General features: G+C 41.3%; 2 protein-coding genes across 2 annotated transcripts; one reads left to right on the top strand and one right to left on the bottom strand.

The window, feature by feature from the left end:
- Positions 1-15,046: 15,046 nt before the first annotated feature.
- On the top strand, positions 15,047-17,964 carry LOC120961262 (uncharacterized). Its single transcript, XM_049611081.1, has 14 exons — positions 15,047-15,390; positions 15,598-15,708; positions 15,800-15,907; positions 15,967-16,020; positions 16,080-16,133; positions 16,193-16,306; positions 16,365-16,478; positions 16,537-16,650; positions 16,710-16,763; positions 16,838-16,885; positions 16,948-17,004; positions 17,185-17,241; positions 17,307-17,532; positions 17,955-17,964. Exons 2-14 carry the CDS (start codon positions 15,600-15,602, stop codon positions 17,962-17,964), a joined length of 1,119 nt encoding a protein of 372 aa, XP_049467038.1. The 5' UTR covers positions 15,047-15,390; positions 15,598-15,599.
- Positions 17,965-17,976: 12 nt separating this feature from the next.
- On the bottom strand, positions 17,977-20,505 carry LOC120949646 (uncharacterized). The gene is made up of 4 exons (XM_040367073.2): positions 20,185-20,505; positions 19,698-20,115; positions 19,276-19,583; positions 17,977-19,220 (listed from the first exon to the last, which is right to left on the bottom strand). The coding sequence occupies exons 1-4, from the start codon at positions 20,363-20,365 to the stop codon at positions 18,031-18,033; spliced, it is 2,097 nt and encodes a 698-aa protein (XP_040223007.2). The 5' UTR covers positions 20,366-20,505; the 3' UTR covers positions 17,977-18,030.
- Between the last annotated feature and the right edge of the window lie 1,362 nt (positions 20,506-21,867).

The raw sequence follows: 21,867 nt of genomic DNA, 5'->3' as shown, positions 1-21,867 counted from the left end.
TATTATATGTTTTATTTTCTGTATTTTGTATCTTTACAGCGATGTACCACCAAGAGTCAGCAAATTTTCGTTGAACTTTTCGATTGATGGACTTCCACTGCACAAGAGCACTCGAAAACAGTTTTGGCCCATATTAATGAGCATTCAAGAAATGCCGGAAGTTCCAGTATTGATGGTTGGCAACTTTTTTGGTGAATCGAAACCAAAGAGTGTTGAGGAATATCTGCGTCCGCTAGTCGACGAGCTAAATGGGTTGATGGATAATAGCATTGTAATAGCCAATAAGCCAATCGAAATACACGTTAGAGCTTTCATCGCGGACTCACCAGCACGAGCATTCATAAAAGGTAAATTATAAATGATTATTTCTGCGCGTTCCTTGCATTGGTTGTACGATGGAAAGTATGTCCATCGTATAAACCAAAATTTGTGCGTTACGAGCATCTAACCCAATGAGCGTATTCCGGCAGCGCACGCAACAATTATGTCCATGGCACTCGGAGGGCAATGGCATACTTGGGGAATCCAAACTCCCTGCAACTGTGTCACGCAAAAGCACAGCTGAAGCCAACGGTTGCTGTCGCCCGACAATACCAGTCGGTTCTGGTTGTGCAGCAGACACCGTCGGCTCGTTCTCGTTAAAACAAGCCGATGTGTTTTGCAATTGTGAATCAGCCGCATCAACACTCATATCATCTGACACGAGTGAGTCGAGCAGCTGTGCCACAACTGCATCATCACCACCGGAAGCCGCCGCTTGCAACGACGAATGGGCAGTTGAGCTCGGCTGCAGCTCCCCGATGCGCCGAGCGATTCCGGGCGGTCGAGCCGCAACAGCAACACGACCACCAGCAGCCGCTTGCACCGTTGAACGTGCAGCCGAACTCGGCTGTTGTCCGTCGTTGCGTCGAGCGATACCGGGTGGCCGTGTCACACTAGCAACTCCACCACCGGAAGCCGCTGGCAACGACGAATGGACAGCTGAACTCGGCTGTTGTCCTTCGATGAGTCGAACGGTACCGTGTGGCCGTGTCACAACAGCAACACCACCACCAGAAGCCGCTTGCACCGTTGAACATCTAGCTGAGTTCGGCTGTTGTCCGTCGTTGCGCCGAGCGATTCCGGGCGGCCGTGCCGCAACAGCAACACGACCACCTGCAGCCGCTTGCACCGTTGAACGTGCAGCCGAACTCGGCTGTTGTCCGTCGTTGCGCCGAGCGATTCCGGGCGGCCGTGCCCCAACAGCAACACCACCACCAGAAGCCGCTTGCACCGTTGAACATCTAGCTGAGTTCGGCTGTAGTCCGTCGTTGCGCCGAGCGATACCGGGCGGCTGTGTCACACTAGCAACACCACCACCAGAAACCGCTTGCACCGTTGAACGTGCAGCTGAACTCGGCTGTTGTCCGTCGATGCGTCGAACGGTACCGGGCGGCCGTGCACCAACAACAACACTTCCACCGGCAGCCGCTTGCAACGACGAATAGGCAGCTGAACTCGGCTGCAGATCACCGATGTGTCGAGCGATTCCGGGCGGCCGTGCCCCAACAGCAACGCCACCACCAGAAGCCGCTTGCACCGTTGAACATGCAGCTGAACTCGGCTGTTGTCCGTCGATGCGTCGAACGGTACCGGGCGGCCGTGCACCAACAACAACACTTCCACCGGCAGCCGCTTGCAACGACGAATAGGCAGCTGAACTTGGCTGCAGATCACCGATGTGTCGAGCGATTCCGGGCGGCCGTGCCCCAACAGCAACGCCACCACCAGAAGCCGCTTGCACCGTTGAACGTGCAGCTGAACTCGGCTGTTGTCCGTCGATGCGTCGAACGGTACCGGGCGGCCGCATCACAGTAGCAACACGACCACCAGCAGCCGCTTGCACCGTTGAACGTGCAGCTGAACTCGGCTGTAGTCCGTCGTTGCGTCGAGCGATACCGGGTGGCCGTGTCACAGTAGCAACGCCACCACCAGAAACCGCTTGCATCGGCGAATATACAATTGAACTCGGCTGCTGGTCCCCAATGCGTCGAACAGTTCCGGACGGCAGTGTCACAACAGTAACACCACCACCAGCAGCTACTTGCAACGGCGAATATGCTACTGAAGTCGGTTGCTGCTCACCAAGGCGTCGGACGATTTCAAACGGCAGTGTCACAACCGTATCACAACCACCAGCAGTCGCTTGCACCGTTGGACTTGCAGCCGTACTCGGCTGTTGTCCATCGTTGCGTTGCTCTGTTCCGGTTGGCCGTGTCACAAGAGCAACACTACCACCGAATGCAGCCGACACCGTTGATGAAGCAGATGCCGTGGCTAGTTGTCCCTCTTCAAAACGCGTAACTGCTCGCACATCTATACAAGCCGGGATCCGGCCTAAACAAAACAACAGTTCATCCCGGTCTCCTTCAACTAGACGCGCTTCGTTCCCCGGTGAAGACATGATGTTTTTGCTGCACATAAACACAAAAAGGTATTAATTTTATGGTTGTTTAACTTTTTATCACAATAACTTACAATTTCTATCTTTTTATTTCAGTAATACCCTGTAAACTGTAACATATATCGATTTATAACACTGTCCTAATGCTGTTGTAAACGTTTTGAAGCCGGTTTTGTGAATGATGCGCTGTCAGCCTAATAAAAAATGGATGTGTAAAAATGACACGCACACTATTACCTTAGCATGCGGCTCGAAAGAACACGAACACATTGACAACTGCAGAGCTCACCGTGCGTTGCGGGTGGGGTGGGGGAGGGCTCGCGTAAGTGGGTAACTCATTGGTCGAAGAAACACTGTATTTCGACAGCGTCACTCAAATCACTCAAAAAATACACTCATTTTGCCGGACGGGTAGGGAGAAACACTGCAACTTTGAGATCCGTGAGTGGGGTTCTCATATTTTGCACCGAGGGGTATACAATACTCAATACGGAAACAGTCCGGCAAAATGAGTGTATTTTTTGAGTGATTTGAGTACCGCCCTCCGTTAGCAGTCACTCTTAGAGAAATGAGTTACACCCTCCCGCGAGCCCTCCTCCTCCCCACCCACAACGCACGATGCGCTCTGCAGTTCTCAATGTGTTTGTGTTCTTTTGAGCCATGCTACCAACACATGAAAAGCTTGTTGTATATTTCGTTTTTTGCTTTCTTTCATGCATTGCCACGATCGCAAATACGCACTTATTCTAAAAAGAAACACAAACACGGTCATTTTTTATTTCATTAAACACTTTATTGGAACATTAAGTACATTTTCACAACACATTCAGAATCTATCATACTCACGAATGGCGTCATACTGCAAAGTACCGGGTCGAGCCAGGCTGCGGGAAACTTGTCGACAATCTGCGTTGCCTCTGTTCAGCAAATTCTTACCTGTCGATCCACGCACTGCATGTGCGTCTGTGCACACTGTTTATTCACTTCACACTTTACCAAAACACAGCGGCGCACGAGACTTTGTGCGTTAGTGTGCATTTCGTTCAAACACTGCGCGCGGGACTCAGAACATAACACTAACTACCTTGCAGGGTTTGCAGAAAGTTTGATCAAGTGAGGGTCACGTTCGAACCATCGATCGGAATTTTATTATCTAATAGTTATGGCACGGTCGTGATACGGGTGAGGCAGATTCTGGTTCCGGGTTGCGCGATTGGGCGCCCATCGGTGTCAGCAGATTGGTCGGTTGAGGGCGGATCATTCGACGGGCATCGTGTCGTTGACGGTGCCGTGCTGTTAGCTCAACGCGGGCCTCAGGTGTTGAACCTCACGCTATGCTGTAACTCTGCTGATCGTGCAATCGGGCTGTGGGTTCACAGTATTGGTATTCGGACAACATACCACCGATGATTCGTGCGACGCGTGCTGACATTTGTAGCAACAATAGAAATAGGTCGCTGGGGCCTGGTAGAATAAACAATATTGCATGTTAATGGTTAGAATTACCAATCATGTGCTATGAAAGATTCACCATATTTACGATGTTACGATTCCGATACCCCAGCAGCGGAAGAAAACGTTGAGCAGCTTGGATGAAATATATGTAAGCAATATAAAAGAAAATGTGTCATATACTGTGACTATAAGAGCAATTGCGTTTCTTAATATTAGTATAAAACATGTACTGTGTGACACTCACTCCGCACGCCGCATACATCCTATAAAACCTTCCTTGGTGAGAATGTCGACAGGACATGGTTCTGAGATGGATTGGTGGTTCGATGTCGCACATAAAAGTTACTGAATAAAATAGTTACAATAATTAGTTTGTTACAAAATGGAACGTAAGTATTATTGTAACCTACCTTTGTTTTGCTGCAAGCAAAACTATAAATGTATCCGTTGATCGACAGCAAAACGGTGATCTGAAACGACAAACAAAAAACATAATACCCCCGCCCCAGTTGGTATACAATTGCTGCACATTTTGTGCAACAGTTGTAGTCCAGCCAGCACCACGTGGAGGTTGGGGTCAGAGTTCTGAAAATGTGTGAGCATGATTATTTCAATCGTGCGTAATACACTTCTCAGCATTTGCTAGCCACCTTGAATGATAAAATGCGATTAAAATAGTCTTAAAAAATAAATGGATCTTGATCATATTATATCCTATGCTGGTCCTAAGCTGGGCCTACTCGCTCTGCTGCAGGATGTAGGATTATTAAGGACAGAGCAGAGCAGGACAGAGCAGGAATGTGAGAAGTGCCACCACTCTATGGTTATGCGTTGATCTCGTTCATCAGAGTACGAGTTCAAACGGTGTAGCACGAATGTTTTTGAAAGCATTCTGCTCGCCATCCATTTATTTTTTACGACTATTTTAATCGCATTTTATCATTCATGGTGGCTAGCAAATGCTGAGAAGTGTATTAAGCACGATTGAAATAATCATGCTCACACATTTTCAGAACTCCGACGCCAACCTCCACGTGGTGCTGGCTGGACTACAACTGTTGCACAAAATGTGCAACAATTGTATACCAACTGGGGCGGGGGTATTATGTTTTTTGTTTGTCGTTTCAGATCACCGTTTTGCTGTCGATCAACGGATACATTTATAGTTTTGCTTGCAGCAAAACAAAGGTAGGTTACAATAATACTTACGTTCCATTTTGTAACAAACTAATTATTGTAACTATTTTATTCAGTAACTTTTATGTGCGACATCGAACCACCAATCCATCTCAGAGCCATGTCCTGTCGACATTCTCACCAAGGACGGTTTTATAGGATGTATGCGGCGTGCGGAGTGAGTGTCACACAGTACATGGTTTATACAGTATCGGACAGAAAGATAGGGCATTGGGTTTTTAACGCACCGTGCACCCGTTGGGCCAAGTTTATGTGTGGTTTGTATGTGTTTGTGTTTGTGTGTGTGTGTATGTGTGTGTATGTGTGTGTGTGCATGTGTGTGTGCATGTGTGTGTGTGTGTGGATGTATGTTTGAATGTGTATTGATGTGTGTGTTTGTTTCACAAGTGGGTCGTTTCGTATAGATTTGTAAGTAGCTTTTTTGTGTTATGGGTTAGGTTTTTGGTATGATAAGCAGGACCACCGCCCTCGCGATCAGTGTGTTTTCGATATATTAACAATGTTACGGTCTTCTTTCGCCGTGGTCTTCTGAGGACGACCGGTTGACTTGCGCGTTTCGGTTGTCCAAGCGCGTTTCAGTTGTCTAAGCACGTTTCGGTTGTCCGAAGTGCGTTTGCCACAAAAGTGCGCGATCGTTCCATTACGAACTCGATCCTTTTGCGCTTAATGCCAGCAGCAGCCATTCGCTTTTACATATGGCGCTGATAATCGGTACAACGTTTACCTCGACCCATTGTTACTAACATTGCTTGCTTGGACCGTCAAGAACGCGCTGGTTAAAAACTTGGACACGGCTGATCCCGTGCTCTGCCTGCGTTCTACTTCTATACGCGATGAATTACATCGTTGTCGAGCAGCGAAAACATCGCATGGATAAAAACTATCAACGAGTACGCGAGTAAGCGTCTTCCCTTCAAAATCGAGAACAGAATACTGCCGCGCTCATGAAACAAAACGCCCATTGAAAAGAACAACTGCGCGCCAGCTCAATGCACGCACAAAGTTTACCATTCGCACACAACGTGCAACGCAGAGATGCACGAAGGCCTTTCAATGGCGTGCACTGGAGAAACACCTGTGAGAGAATGCCGAGTTCATTGCTATTGTGCGTGTGTCCATTTCGCACCGGTGTCGCATTCACATTCATGAAACAGCACACCTGCGTTTTCGTCCGAGGAACAAGCGCTGCTGTCGATGCAAACTTTAGTTTTTATCCAAGTGTAAACGCACAATGTTTCACATGATAACACACATAATAAGAATAATTTCAACGCAATATGACATCATGGCAAGCTATGTTTTTCAGACACAAATCCGCGCACTTGCAAATACACATTAAAAAGCACACTCTCTTTCTACTACACACACACACACATGCACACACACACATACACACACACACTCACACTCACACACACATACACACACACACACACACACACATACACACATACACACACACAAACACGAGTAACGTGGCAAAACAAGTGCACGGTGCATTGAAAAAAAAGGGTCCTATCTTAATGTCCGATACTGTACTAAGTATATGACACATTTTCTTTTATATTGCTTACATATATTTCATCCAAGCTGCTCAACGTTTTCTTCCGCTGCTGGGGTATCGGAATCGTAACATCGTAAATATGGTGAATCTTTCATAGCACATGATTGGTAATTCTAACCATTAACATGCAATATTGTTTATTCTACCAGGCCCCAGCGACCTATTTCTATTGTTGCTACAAATTTCAGCACGCGTCGCACGAATCATCGGTGGTATGTTGTTCGAATACCAATACTGTGAACCCACAGCCCGATTGCACGATCAGCACAGTTACAGCATAGCGTGAGGTTCAACACCTGAGGCCCGTGTTGAGCTAACAGCACGGCACCGTCAACGACACGATGCCCGTCGAATGATCCGCCCTCAACCGACCAATCTGCTGACACCGATGGGCGCCCAATCGCGCAACCCGGAACCAGAATCTGCCTCACCCGTATCACGACCGTGCCACAACTATTAGATAATAAAATTCCGATCGATGGTTCGAACGTGACCCTCACTTGATCAAACTTTCTGCAAACCCTGCATGGTAGTTCTTTTTTTTAAACCCGAAATTCGTGCTTAAGATTTCCGCCTGCTACAGTTGTGTTGGATGCGTTATACAGCGGAGCACTCTGGTGCACTCTCCGCGAGGGCAATCTCTCATTGGCTGACAAGCACGAGTGCCCGCCGTCTCGGTACCGGTAAGTAGGGAGAGGAAACCCGGCTTTAGAGGAAAACAGTTAGAACGTCATTCGAGTGAACAACACAATCGAAGATCAAAAATCCGAAATCAATGTAATGTGTAACTTAATAGATAAGTAAATCAAGACTAAATAATAGAGCATAAAACGTTTTACTTTTGTAGGCGAACTAGAGCAAGAGTGCGAGCGTGTCTCTATGACGACCCCGCTTATCTACATATCGTTCTGTTGTCTCGCTCTCAGTCAGTTCGGGTTTTGGATGGAGGGATGGATCGATTTATTTATTTATTAATTGACGTATTGATTTTTAATAATAACGTTGTTAATATTAATGCGTTGATAATGCTCTTTACAATTTTTTTAAACAATAAAAGTTTTATACGTATAGGTACATACATGTTGCTTTGATCGTCATACGCGAATCATAAAATGTTTTATAAAAAAATAAAGGGGAAAGCTGGGCAAAATGGGCATGTGGGGCAAAATGGGCACCCTCTATTTAAGCATTATTTGTCTACAAAGCTACTTTCCAATGCTCAAAATGTATTCATTAGAGTGTTTTATGAACACCATGTAAGTTTCATAACCCTAACACAACAAATAACCAAGAAAAGTGCAAAATAAGGTTTAGTAGCATATTGATGTAATTTTTGTCACTTCGAAAATAAGCTTAACCCAGTGTCACAGGGATGCGTTGAAGTTTTACATTATATATTATTAAAGATATGATATTTCTATACAATTTGTCTGAAGAAAGCAAGGCGATCGAATGCGTATTTTTACTAATATAACATAAAATACAAAAATGCTTCACGTGGGGCAAAATGGGCAGTTACGCTTGGGGCAAAATGGGCAGATAGGGGAAAGCGGGGCAAAATGGGCATGTGGGGCAAAATGGGCACCCTCTATTTAAGCATTATTTGTCTACAAAGCTACTTTCCAATGCTCAAAATGTATTCATTAGAGTGTTTTATGAACACCATGTAAGTTTCATAACCCTAACACAACAAATAACCAAGAAAAGTGCAAAATAAGGTTTAGTAGCATATTGATGTAATTTTTGTCACTTCGAAAATAAGCTTAACCCAGTGTCACAGGGATGCGTTGAAGTTTTACATTATATATTATTAAAGATATGATATTTCTATACAATTTGTCTGAAGAAAGCAAGGCGATCGAATGCGTATTTTTACTAATATAACATACAATACAAAAATGCTTCACGTGGGGCAAAATGGGCAGTTACGCTTGGGGCAAAATGGGCAGATACTTTTGACAAATGGCGTTTGGTGAGGCTATGGTGTTGTATTTGTCGCCTCAATAATGATAACAGACACAGCTTCAAAAGAATCGATTTTGTAGATTTAAACGTGTAAAAACTGTTTTAATTTTGATAACATATTTTTGGAAGAATTTTAAGGGCTTTCCTGACCAGCAAAACAAAAGATAGAACGAAAATACAATTCACGAAACGGTGCGCAAAAGCATAGACCATTACCTAAGCGCAGTTGTTGTGGCCCATTTTACCCCAGTGTTTTGACGTTTCACAGTTTGTTTACATATGCCCATTTTGCCCCAGGGCTATGCCCATTTTACCCCGCGTGTCAAAATAGCTTCTCGTAAAACATCAACTTTTATTTTACACTGTTTTCATGATTTTAAGTTGTTTTCATTCTATGTTGCAATTTTAATCCATAGATAAATAGTGGAGGCATACAATAATGCATGAATAATTGTGTTTTGTGGCATATTCAATGGAATATTCAGTAAACTGCTTAACATGCCCATTTTGCCCCGCTTTCCCCAACATGAAATATAAACCATTACATTTTCAAGAAAACATACATGCATTTATTCTTATCATAATTATGACAACATTCGCTAATATAATTTTCTCATCTCGAGCCTCCTGAGTAAAACTGCACAAGCCAGTGATTCGTCTCTCACGCACACTCTGGGCAATAAATTCACAGTTAAATCACCGACAAACCGACATGACACTTCGAACAAAATGAGCTTCAAAAGTTGTCTCCTTATTTCAAATGTAAATACGTTAAACACTAGCGCCATCTCTAGAATGATTCGCTTACTTTTCTGCATTGATACATACGAGAAACAGCCATACGTTTTGAAATCACAGTTAACTGTTTGAATCTTCTCGCTGATTGTATACAAAAATTTCGTGCATCTGTTAACAACTGGACCACCGACAATCGTTATTGATATTATTGTTATTAATATTACTGATTGCTTTTTTCGAGATTGATAACATAAAACAACCAACATAAAACAGATAAATCATTCGTAATCGGTGTTTGCGATAGAAGTCAAAAAGAGTAAAAAAATAAATCGAAAATGTTCATAGATATTGTCAAACACTCAGAGGATTTTTTGATGTTTTAACTTTATATTTTTTATAAATTAATTTTTGTTGGTATATAGAAATTTCCGGCATGTATTCTTAAAATAAAAAAAAAACTAATAACAACATAACAAAACACATTAATAACATTTATAGCGGTAAACACATTCGCCCCGCCTTTCGATTTCTCTTGAAGGTTTTAATGCTTATTTTGGAAGCTTGTTGAGCTTTAGTTTTTTTTTAGAAATCCCTGTATGAACGTATTGAATATTTTATCAATCAATAACATGAAACATGACTGACATAAACCATCGTCAAAAAGATCATAATTGATGTAGCGCTTGAGCCTTGTTTTAACACCCTCTTTGTTTTTGCTCAAAAATTTGGAAAATTTTTGATTGAAAGCTACAAAGCAAAGCACTCCAATATCGAACAGTTTCTTGTTGGGTAAATTCAAGAAATTTGAGGCCGCTAGTTGCTTCAGCTTGATAAATTGGTATGCATCATCCTTTCTGGTTTCGATGTTTCTTTCTTGCACTAAATTGTGGACACATTTCTTATGAGGCAACCTACGGGCTGCTGCTCCAACTACATATAACAGTCCGTTGAGTTCTCTAGTCGTTATTTCCAGTGGCTTCGATATATCCAATGGAGGAAGAATTATTTTGAGGTATGTGGAGTATTTTTTTCAGAAACGTTTGTTTGTTTGTAGTCCTGGTAAGTAACCAAATTAGATGTGTTGTCTGGTTCACAATTTACGCCGTGACATGATTTAAAGCTAGCTTCAATAGCTGCGTATTTGAAAGCGGTGCCACATTGCAGTGCGTCAGGGGAATCATTGCTTCCGAATTTTCGTCGAATATCGGAAAACATATTTTCCAAAAAATATTGACATAACGGGTTGGTACATAAATACTCTGCATGAAAAACATCTTTTAGATGATCCCATAGGAGCTTGAGGCAGTTTATATCGCTCAAAAATCCTCGAATATAATTTGGCTTTCGTTGTACGGCGGTTAGATGTTTTGATTCTTCTTTTGCCTGTAAAAGACTTAGTGCGTTAGAACATGGTTTTGAATAAATTTATGTACAATACCTTTGTACGATCAAAGCAGGATTTTTTTGTGTAAAACATCTTGTTCAATATTGATTTGGCATCGTTCAGAAAAGCCCAGTGTTGAGAGCCTTCTAACAAAGCTCCTTTAAATGGCTATGGAAATATTTGATATGAGTTAATTTTTTTATTATGTAGCTGTTACATAATTACTATACCTTAGCTGAACAAATCTTGCTTTTACTATTAAATACATCAAATAGTTTGTCATGCATTTCAATAAACTTGACACTTTGCAAAGCTCGGGTTGCAAGTTCACTTGTGCGGACATAATATCGAATTCCTGTAGCTACGGATTGACTGAGTGTTCTAGTAGCTAGGGAGACATTCATGGGTGAAAATGGAGGAACTTTTATGTGTTTTTCGGTCAATTTCGGTACGAGTCTTGGATTGGAAAAGGAATCAATTTCGTAGAGTTTCTCAATATCCAAAAAACTAGCGATATTGTTGTTGAACACTGCATTGTGTTTTTTAATCATGTTTCATGTGCTTTTAGTTAAAGGGGGAGGATCCCAACAAATAAATATTGGAATGCCATCAACTAAAAAAAAAAGGCTTCTCAATGGTAGCTCCTGCTTCTTTGGCCATTTTGATATTTGTTGCATATTGATCCATTGTCAAAACCAAAGGATTTAATCCAGCTTCCCTAATTGCACGAACGGTATTCTTAATTATCTTCAATTGATTGCAGCTTCCTAACGTATTATGGGTGATGAAATATCCTAAGCCCTATGAACAAAAAACAATTTAGGATATTTTAAAATCTGATGTAAGAATATGGTAAAATTTGATTATTTTCAAGACGTAACCGATGGCAATACCAGTCTGGGGTTTCTCAAAAACCCGAGAATCATTCTTTAAACTAAGAGGGATTCTTAAAAAAACAAACTCATACCTGCTTAAACGGTTTAAACATGCCACGCACCATGACGGTTACGGCTTCTGTTGCCAATATCGAAGACCTATTGTGCTCGTTTCGTTTCTTCAAGCCATCATCCGGAAAGCCATGAAATTTGTCCGCTTTTGCACAGTAGCTCAAGGCAGCTTTAATTTTCATACCGTCTATGGCAAATACGACATTTCTTTCAATCTCACTTAAATTACAACACTTCTGTTTCATTGCCTTCAGGATTGTAGTGTTTAAACCAGGTTCGAAGCTTACTTCACTGGTCCATCGTTTGATGGTTCTTTTGGTTGGTAAGCACAACACTTTTGATCTTTGGACCATTTGATACGTACGAGGGCCACTCAAATACAGCGATACTGCAAACCTTTTAATTTGCTTGCTAAACCGCCGCGCTCTCTTTATTTTAATTGAGTTTTGCAAGCTGTCATGCATTACTACATTTTGCTTCAGCCGCTGTAGTAGGTAATCATCAAGTCTTATTCGTTTTCGGCATCGTTTAAGGTCTTGGTTCAATATTCTAATTTTGCGTTTACTTTTCTCCATAGAACATAACCGTCTCTTGTTGCTTCTTTCTAAGGTTCGTAGCTTATTTTTCAGTGTCTTAATGGTGATCAGGAGTTGTTGAATTCTACTTTCGTCAGTTTGACTGCAATTATCTATCATATGTTTTATTTCTCCATCTTTTCTATTGTACGTTTCGATGACTACACTAAGTTCCTGTTCAACGTTTGCGATACTTGCACAGTCATAATCAGAACTCACGACGCGTTCTACGGTAGATTCAGCTCTCACCAGATGGTCTCCTCTAGCATGTCCTGTTTCAAATGTCATCATCATGTCATTTCCCTTATCGATTGTAGTGACAATTTCGGTTGTGCTCGAAGGTCTATAGATTATGCTTTCAGAGGGCATCGATTCACATTCTCCAAATATTTCCATTTCCTTGTACTGAAGATCTCTTAGCACGAATTCGACAGATGGGATTGCAACCATGTTGAGCCTATTAAAATTGATTTAAGTCTGGTTAACGTGTAGAGTTATTTATTATATTTACCCTTTATCAGTTCTTTTTGCATCTACCAGCGCATCGTACGTGAAATGATCAGAACATAATCTTTTATTTTGCAATGCTTGATATCCTCCTTTTATATATATCTCCTCCAATTCTTCAGACTGGCAATATTTTATCCATTTCTCACATCTTTCCTTTTGGTTTGGAAACGCATAGAAAGATTTACCCGTTTTTTTGCATAATTATTCGAACAAAAACTTGCTTCACACTTCCTTCCCATTTTGTACGTTAAAAAGCTGTTTACATCTAAGCAGTGGTTGCTAAGATCGCGGGGAATAGAGCTCATTTTGACAGAAGTGTTCGCCCTATGGGAAAATGACAGTTACTTCGGGTGGGACAAGGTGTATGGATATTAGGAGGTGAAGTGCTTCAGAGCAAATTGACATTTCACGACTTGACATAACAATACTAGGGGCTCCGGTATTAAAATCGGGGAGGGCTGGAGGGGGGTATAGAAAATTGTATGCGATTTTACATAACAATACTCAATGATGGCGCCCGGAAAACGCGCTAACAATTCACCTCCTTAATAAACACACCTTGGAGTGGGACACTTTTGTAACACCAGTGTCACGTCGGTTTGTCGATGGTTAAATTCTCTTTTTTGTCACGCATAGAGACTTCGAAATGTTCGCCCATATAACAATTTTCACCACAAATTCACCTCAAAACCTCTTGATTTCAGCAAAACAAGAGGTTTGGTGAATATGACGTCAGATGCAAACGGCGGTTTGCGAAAAAAGGGGGTGGGGCCACGACCGTGCGTGGCTTGTACCTGTATCCGCTCTGTTCGCTATGTATTTGTATTTATGTGTGTATTGTGCACAGCTGTTCTTGGTGCGTTGTGGCTTTTAATCTGAGGGCGGATCTTCGTTTCTCTCGCACGTTTTTTTTTCGCTGCGTTTCTTTGCTGTGATTGAAGAGAATATTGGAGGAAGAGCGTAATTATTTAGGTTTTCATACTTTACCGGCGTTGTGTTGGATCCATCGTCAATGTTTTCGGCTATCTTGGTTGCACGTACCTGCCTACGCTATGAGTGAACAAAATACTATTCAATGCGTTCTTGTTTCTTGCCATCAATCTCTACGCAAAATAAGTGGCCGAGCGAGTCTTGGAGATCGAAATGATTCTTTGATTTCGCTAGAAGGTCTCGAGAAGAAAAACCCTAGCGCGCTCGCATGTCAATTTGTCTTTGTTTTCTTCTCCATCTGAGAATCATAAATGTGGCCATTAAGGGCCAGCTACTAGCGATGGATAAATTTGAAAAAACACCGGAATCGCTGCCGAATTACTCCACAATAATCGCAAGTTGTGAAAGGTAGATGCAATATCGGTAATGTTTGGTGTCATCTTTTGTAGCCGACCAGGACTGGCCGGTTGCGTTAGTCGGTAACTTGAGCCGTCGTATTCGTTGGATCCATCCGAAGCCGATTCCAAACAGCTCGTGACGGCTGCGGATGGCTTCGGACGGTTCCAGGGGAATGCGTCGATGGGCAAAGGTAGTCATTCAAACTTCCCGATTTTACGTACAAACGGCCGTTAATACAAACGGTACCGTTGCGCAAAAAGTTTTTTGATTGATTCAAATGATCATCAGCGAAGACCTACCGGCTTTTTAATAAGAGCGGCATGTATGAAAATTGAGCAAGCTATAGCAAGCGCAAATATTCTTGCTCTTCGTATGTGTGGCTCTTCTCTTATTCCCTTAGCTGCACTCTCTCCATGTGTTGTCACGCTCCTTGTTTTATATCACTCTTTCTCTTTCTTTGTCACCGCTCATTATAGCATCCTCGCTCTCCGTATGTGTTGCTGTTTGCTTCCTACATAGTTTCTTCTATTTCTTCCTCATCCTTCGTTACTCCTCGCCATGGCATTCTCGCTCTCCTTATGTGTTGCTCTTCGCTTCCCCCTTTATTTCATTCCCCTCTCTCTGAATTAACAGAGCCTCTCGCTCGTCGCAACCTGTTTCTCGCTACCTCACACTCCGTTTGCCATAGAAATAATTCCCCATTGTTATATGGGCGGACATCTAGCTATCGTGGAAAAACATCCCATATAACAATTTTCACCACAAATTCACCTCAAAACCTCTTGATTTCAGCAAAACAAGAGGTTTGCTGTCATTTTGAATGCTTCGAGGTGAACATAAACCAAGGTACGTTTTTACCAAGGATTGTATAGTTTCACACATTCGAAATTGTTTTAGAATGTCATGTTCGATTCGGAGATTCACCAGCAGCACCAGTGTCAAAATTCAGGCTCACCCGAGTGTCATCTGAGCCCTCACTGTGAGTGTGGAGTGAGTGTGGAAAAACAGTCCAAATTGACATTCATAACGAAGGGCGGGGGAGCGCTTGCTGTCAAAAATGTGGGTGAAAGAAGCCCTATTTGACTGTGGATCGTTTGGCTAAAAAAAAGTAGGTGATATTGTCCCCTACACTTGTGTACCATTTCATTTCGTGTTGTTGTTGTGTATTGGTATTCCACCGTGTGCTCCCGTTGTGTGCCATTGCGTGTTGTGTGTATTCGTATGCCATCGTGTACTCTCGTACTCTTTTGATACTTGGCCTGTGTGAGAGAAGAGAGAGAGAGGTTAGACTTTTTTTAATTAAACTTACCGTGGCGCTGCTGGTATTCGATTCATCGACGACATCAAGTAGGGCCTTTCGCTACAGTCGGCGTTCTCATTTATCTATTGGTCTGGATCGAATACGAGTGTGTTACGTTGCTACATATAGAAATTAATATTGTGTTTACCACTTTCATGATGCGATGGTAATGTTTCATTATTGTTCACAGATATGGAAAACAAAAACAAAAACGTAAGCATCGTAGACGAAAATGGGAATCCTGGTAAGCGGCCCTTAAGCATGCTAAGAAATTTTGAAGAAGAAGAAGAAACAACACTTGGTATGTATTTAAATGTTATAGTTCGATTTTCACCATTCTTAAACTTTGTAATTAATTTGCGTTATGTTGCTTCGATGTTGCTTTTATACAGATTCTGGAAACGCTAAAAAGCAGCAAAAAGAGCAACCATCTGGGACAATGAAGAATTATATTGTTTTTTCAAATGGACAAAAACTAGAAATTCGTGGCACTATTTGTGGTGAGTGTAATGGAGAATTCGTTCTTACGTTCATGAGTAATTTTATCGTTTCCATGCAGGTGCTGTCAATCTGGATCAAACTGTATGTGCGAAACCATTAGATGCTAATCCGAGTGAGTTATTTCAAGATCCTTTATGTTACTTCGTTATTAACAATACTTTTTTCTTACAGGCTCCACACAAACACAGCAAACTATTTTTTTAAAAACTGCTGGAGCTACTCCATGTAAGATTCATAAACACCCTTCCCTCAACCTTTTGAAATAATCGTTATCTTTTTCACAGGTACTACCAAACCTGTACAACAGCCATTAGATGTTAAAAAGTCTGCTGGAAAACCAGATCCCGTCACACATACACAGCAAACTATTTTTTTAAAGACTGCTGGAGCTACTCCAAGTGAGATTCATGAACACCCTTCCCTCAACCTTTTTAATAATCGTTATCTTTTTTGCAGGTACTAGCAAACCTGTACAACAGCCATTAGATGTTAAAAAGTCTGCTGGAAAGCCACATCCCGTTACACAAACACAGCAAACTATTTTTTTAAAGACTGCTGGAGCTACTCCAAGTGAGATTCATTAACACCCTTCCCTAAACCTTTTTAATAATCGTTATCTTTTTTGCAGGTACTAGCAAACCTGTACAACAGCCATTAGATGTTAAAAAGTCTGCTGGAAAGCCACATCCCGTTACACAAACACAGCAAACTATTTTTTTAAAGACTGCTGGAGCTACGCCGAGTAAGTTTTATTTTAACCAATTTCGTACGCTTTGTAATGACCATATTCTTCCTGCATAGGTTATAGTAAATCAATCCAACAAACGTCTTTGGAAACGTCAGGAGATATTATGGGTAGGTTAATTGACGACACCTTCTTTAAATATGAGTTCGTTACATTCGTGACAAATAATATGTTTTCCATTCAGAGTATAGCAAACTAAAACAGCATTCCAAAACATCTTACGCTACTCCGGGTAAGCAAATTGAAACATGTTTTAATTATAATTGTGGTAATCTGAAAAAATGAGATTTATAGGTCCGAGCAAACCGAGTCTGCAAATGGTTAATACCGAACTATCTGGTGGTTTGCTTGGTGAGTGAAAAAGAATTAAAATTTAGTTCATAGACCTAATTAACTTGTTGTACAGCAGCCAATACAACTTATTATGAGCAAACATATTCAGAGCGTAGAAACAAAAAACCAAATAAGGCATGTGTTAAATATATTTGTTTTATTTTTAATATTTGGTTTGTTCTTCCATCTTTATTTCAGATCCCGACGATACTCCATTCTTAATCACCAAGAACATATTACGACAGCTTATTCGTGGTACTTATATGGGTCCGAAGGGTGACTTGAATATATGGTAATTTGTTTTTTATTTGTGATTTTAGATGAAGTTACTAGCGTATTCCAGGAACAAAGGGATAGTTTCATGGAACCAATGTTTCGACGCATGGCCGGAATGGAAGCGACTTTTGCTTCACTGTATAACCAAATCTCGTCACAGACCAATCAAACGAATGTTGATCCAAAAGTGTTGGAAAATTTCGAGTTTGATACCATCGACAGTGGCGAAGCATTGACTGAACTTGACGAGCGACTTAAAAACGATGATCAGTATAAAAATACGTTTGTTTCATGGGTTCAAAGGTACATTAACGTGCCAATAAGTACAAAAAGGATGTCGAAACTGCTCAAAGCGTTATTTACACCCAAATTTCTTTGCCTTCTGACATGGAGTGGAAGAGGAAAAAGAGCAATGTACACTTTGTCAAATTATAAAGGAATAATAGACTTGTTTAAAACTGTAGGAAGTACTGAACTTTCCAAAGTAGGAGACCGTGAAGTTGCAGATTTCTTCATCCTTAAATTGAGATACGCTACATACTATCTAAGCCGGCAGGAATGCAACCAAACAAATAGTTGAGGAATCTTTAAGTTTAATTGAGGTTTAAAAGCCTTTGACTTTACACTTCATTGAATTTCGCCTCTTAATTCATGTGATATCTTAGAACTCTTATATATACAATACAATGCAGTACAAAATAAATGAAATCGATGTTTTGTTAACAAGTTATAATAGTTTTTATTATTCACTCATCAAGTTATTTTGTATTAGTCATTGAGTGTATTTAATAATGGAAATAATACCATATTTCCATCAGCTTCTTTGATAGTTCTAGCAAATTTAAGTTTGACATCGGAGCATTCTAATAAAACCTCGTCATTTTTCAAATCATCTTTATAAACAGAGTATATATGTAGCTTTGTGGAAGAAATGTGCTCGTCAAAATATTCGAAAATACGGGAAAACATTTTTCCAACTATCATCAACTTATCCTGCTCTTGTCTTACTGAAACAAATTTTAAAATTACGTTTTTGTTGGTCATAAATAAATCGTTGACATCATCATTTCGCAGCTTTAAATTTTTCCTCACATTCATAGTAATAGTTTGCCCTCTTTGCGTATAAAACGGCTGACGAAATGGTTGATCGTTTTGTTGAGCTCCTGTAAAATTTTCAAATTCCGATATTCTACGAATTGCCTGTTCTAAACATCTATAGTTAGTTCTAATGAGCCTGTTTTTTATATTTCCTAGCTTGCGTTCATATGCATATGTTGAGTGATAGTCCAGAGGACCAAACCGCTCTAGTTCTTCTTCGAGGTGGATTAGACTATGTACATTGGACGTAACAGCTTTTTTATGATATACATCGGCAAATGTTTCTACAAAAGTTTTTAGCATAGTACCAGCAGCTTTCCAGTGTTCTTTATGTTCGGTTGATGAAAATATCGTTATAGCACAGAAATAAAGCATAAAATGCTTATATTCCTGCTCACTAAACAATCCTTCCAATACTACGGGAGCCACGTAATGGAGAAACGTTTTGCAATCTGATCCTTTCCAATATGCTAGGTCGTCAATCGGGCGCATTTTTTGGTTCGTTTCAAAGGGGAGTTTTTGTTTTAGGAGTCTTTGTTTAAATTCTTCACGTTGCTGGCGATTCCATCTTTTCCATTCTTTTAACACTCCCATGTACCAAATGTGAAGTAGTTTTTTTGTAAGACCAATGTCTATTTGATGGAGACGATCAACAACAATCATATCCAGAATGATGTCAAATTCGTCCAAATCAATCAACGGCGTAGACCCCGTACAATGCAGAATATAATCTCCATCTAAAAATCCTTTGTGAGTGCGCTTTGCCGCAGACGTATCCAAAAAGACCATTCGTTGTGACACCGATTCTCCTTCACAGCAACATTTTAAACAGGAGTGTCTTCCAGTATGACCTTGGACACCTGCAAAGAAACAACATTTAGAAAATTTTACCTGTCATAAATGCTTATATTTTACCTTTAATGAAAGCTCGTGCTGGTGTATCTGCGATGATGGCTCGTAATTTTAACGTGATGGCATTTTCTCCCACCATCAGTCCAGTGCTCGATAATAAATTTATCTCATCGACTAGCTGCCGCAGATAAAGCTCATTACTTTCCGGTTTTGTTGGTCCGCAATAGATAGCCACGATCATCACTGGCCAATCCGGCTGGTCAACAATCTTCAACAAAATTGGCCAGAACTGTGTTTTAGATCGCGTATGAAGAGGAAGGCCATCGATGTTAAGATCGTACTGAAGCGTCTGTGGCACTGCAGTATGTTTTCTTTTAAAAGAGAAGGTTATTTAAATTATTACTTAGTATTCTCACATCAGCTTTTCGGGAGCCTTCTAAACAAATGCATATATTCGTATTCATAAGCAATGTAGATTTACTTACCGCATTTCACTTGTCAAGCAGTGGCGTATTCCATTATACCAAAATTGGCCATTTCCTATGGACGAAAGGATAGCAGGATTTCGTCGTGTCCGCAGCAATGTCCTTGGATCTTTAGGCACACGGAGATCTGTGTTGGCTCGAAGATATTTTAACAAACTTTTTAAAGATGCGTGCGATTCTGATCGAGCTAGCGCCCAATACCGTAAGCCCTCTTCGCTTGTCATTTTGGTGTAGTCAGGATCGTTTTCATCGTCCTCAGATGCTATGTCCTGATCGTCGTCCATCGATGCTTCATCTTCCGATTCACTTAGGTTCAGTTCCGAATCCTGAGTTTCTTGAAAAAGCATGAGTTCGGGATCAACTGATGATGCCATATCGGTATTCTCGCCATCGAACAGCTCCGGTGAAGTCGACGCTGCTACAAAGCCAACAAGAAATGCTAATTATAGAACTGTAAACTTAATAGCTGTTACATTAGAATACTTACCTTGTAGTTCTGATGGCGATACCACATTCACAATATCTTCCACCGATTCTTTATACTGCTTTAACAGTTTTGCGGCTCTTCGGTATAAAACGCCAGACTTACGCAGAGCCTGCAAATGGCGATTTTTGCCACACAATTTGTTTATAACCGAGAGTTTTTTCTCATTTGAGTCCATTTTCATAAAGAAAACTAACTTAAATATCAACACAAATGCGTACAAGGTTGCTAAAATGCTGCGAAAGACGCCACGAAGCTGCGAACCACAAACATGCAAAAGACGCTACGAAAAATGTTTTGATTTTTTCCTTCTTCTCTTCCAAACATATTTTCCCTCTTCCCTTGCTGCCAAGTTTCTCAGTAGCGTCACCTATCGGACTTTGCACAAAGCTCTGAAAAGTGTATGATTTTGTTGGATTTCGACACTGTTTCAGACAGAAAGGCTCACAAATCTGTGTTTTGACAGCTTCGGTGCTGCTGGTGTTGCATAAAAAAAAGCCGCGCTTTTATTTACGCGCCTTGTCAATGTGAATATGTGTGTGTGTTACTGTGCGCACCCGGCTTGGCTTCCCATATAACAATTTTCACCACAAATTCACCTCAAAACCTCTTGATTTCAGCAAAACAAGAGGTTTGCTGTCATTTTGAATGCATCAAGGTGAACATAAACCAAGGTACGTTTTTACCAAGGATTGTATAGTTTCACACATTCGAAATTGTTTTTGAATGTCATTTTCGATTCGAAGATTGCATAAAAAAGCAGCGCTTTTACCGTAGCAATAGACGATGCGCAATCTCAGATTGCGCATATATTTATCTGTCAAACGGGTCGGTTTGATATATTTATCTGTCAAAAAATATATATATATCTCGGACATATAATCTTGAAAATTTATGCGCAATCTTGGCGCAATCTGAAAATGTATGGAAATGACGTTTATAGCTCAGGGTTGGCTACGCGAAATGACTTATGTTTTGATAAAACGAATATATGCGCAATCTGAGATTGCGCATCGTGTATTAATACGGTTACGTACGCGCTTTGTCAATGTGGATATGTGTGTGTGTTACTGTGCGCACCCGGCTTGGCTGGCTTGCCATCTTTATTTACTTTTGTGAGTGCTGTGATTTGTTGGCGGATCTTCTCGCATCCCATCTGCCATGCTGTGATTTTGTTTGCTTGATTGCTGTATTTGGAGAAAAGACAGAGAAGACTGTAAGTAGAAATTAGAAGTATTAACCTTACCGGTGTTGCGCTGTTCCCGTGGTCACTGTTGTCGGCTACTGGGGGGCACACATCTTCCTACGCTATCAGTGAACAAAATAATGTTACATGTTTTTCGTTTCTTTTAGATATGGATTCTAAAACCATCGAACCACATCATGTGCCAGTTGCATCATCCAATGTCATTTCGCGAAGTGATAAAATAATGCCATCAAAATCGCTTTCCTCCTCCTGTTCCAGATCTGGCACACTAACTACATCCCGACTTCCTGTGCTTGTAATCAGCGAAACCAGCCCTTTAGTACAAAATGCATGTGTACCCCGTCCGTTAGACAATTTGCTCGACGCTGGTGCTTCATCGAAAACCCGTCTTCCTACTAGGCAAACAAACTCATCTGCTTCCTCTAGTTTTAAGGCACCCCATAAGCCCCTTCCGGTCCTTCACACAGTCTACCGACCAA

This window comes from Anopheles coluzzii, chromosome 2 (genome assembly GCF_943734685.1).
Source record: "Anopheles coluzzii chromosome 2, AcolN3, whole genome shotgun sequence".
In the NCBI taxonomy this organism is placed as follows: Eukaryota; Metazoa; Arthropoda; class Insecta; order Diptera; family Culicidae; genus Anopheles; species Anopheles coluzzii.
The sequence above is the reverse complement of the archived record's forward strand: the minus strand, read 5'-3'. Positions and strand labels throughout refer to the sequence as shown.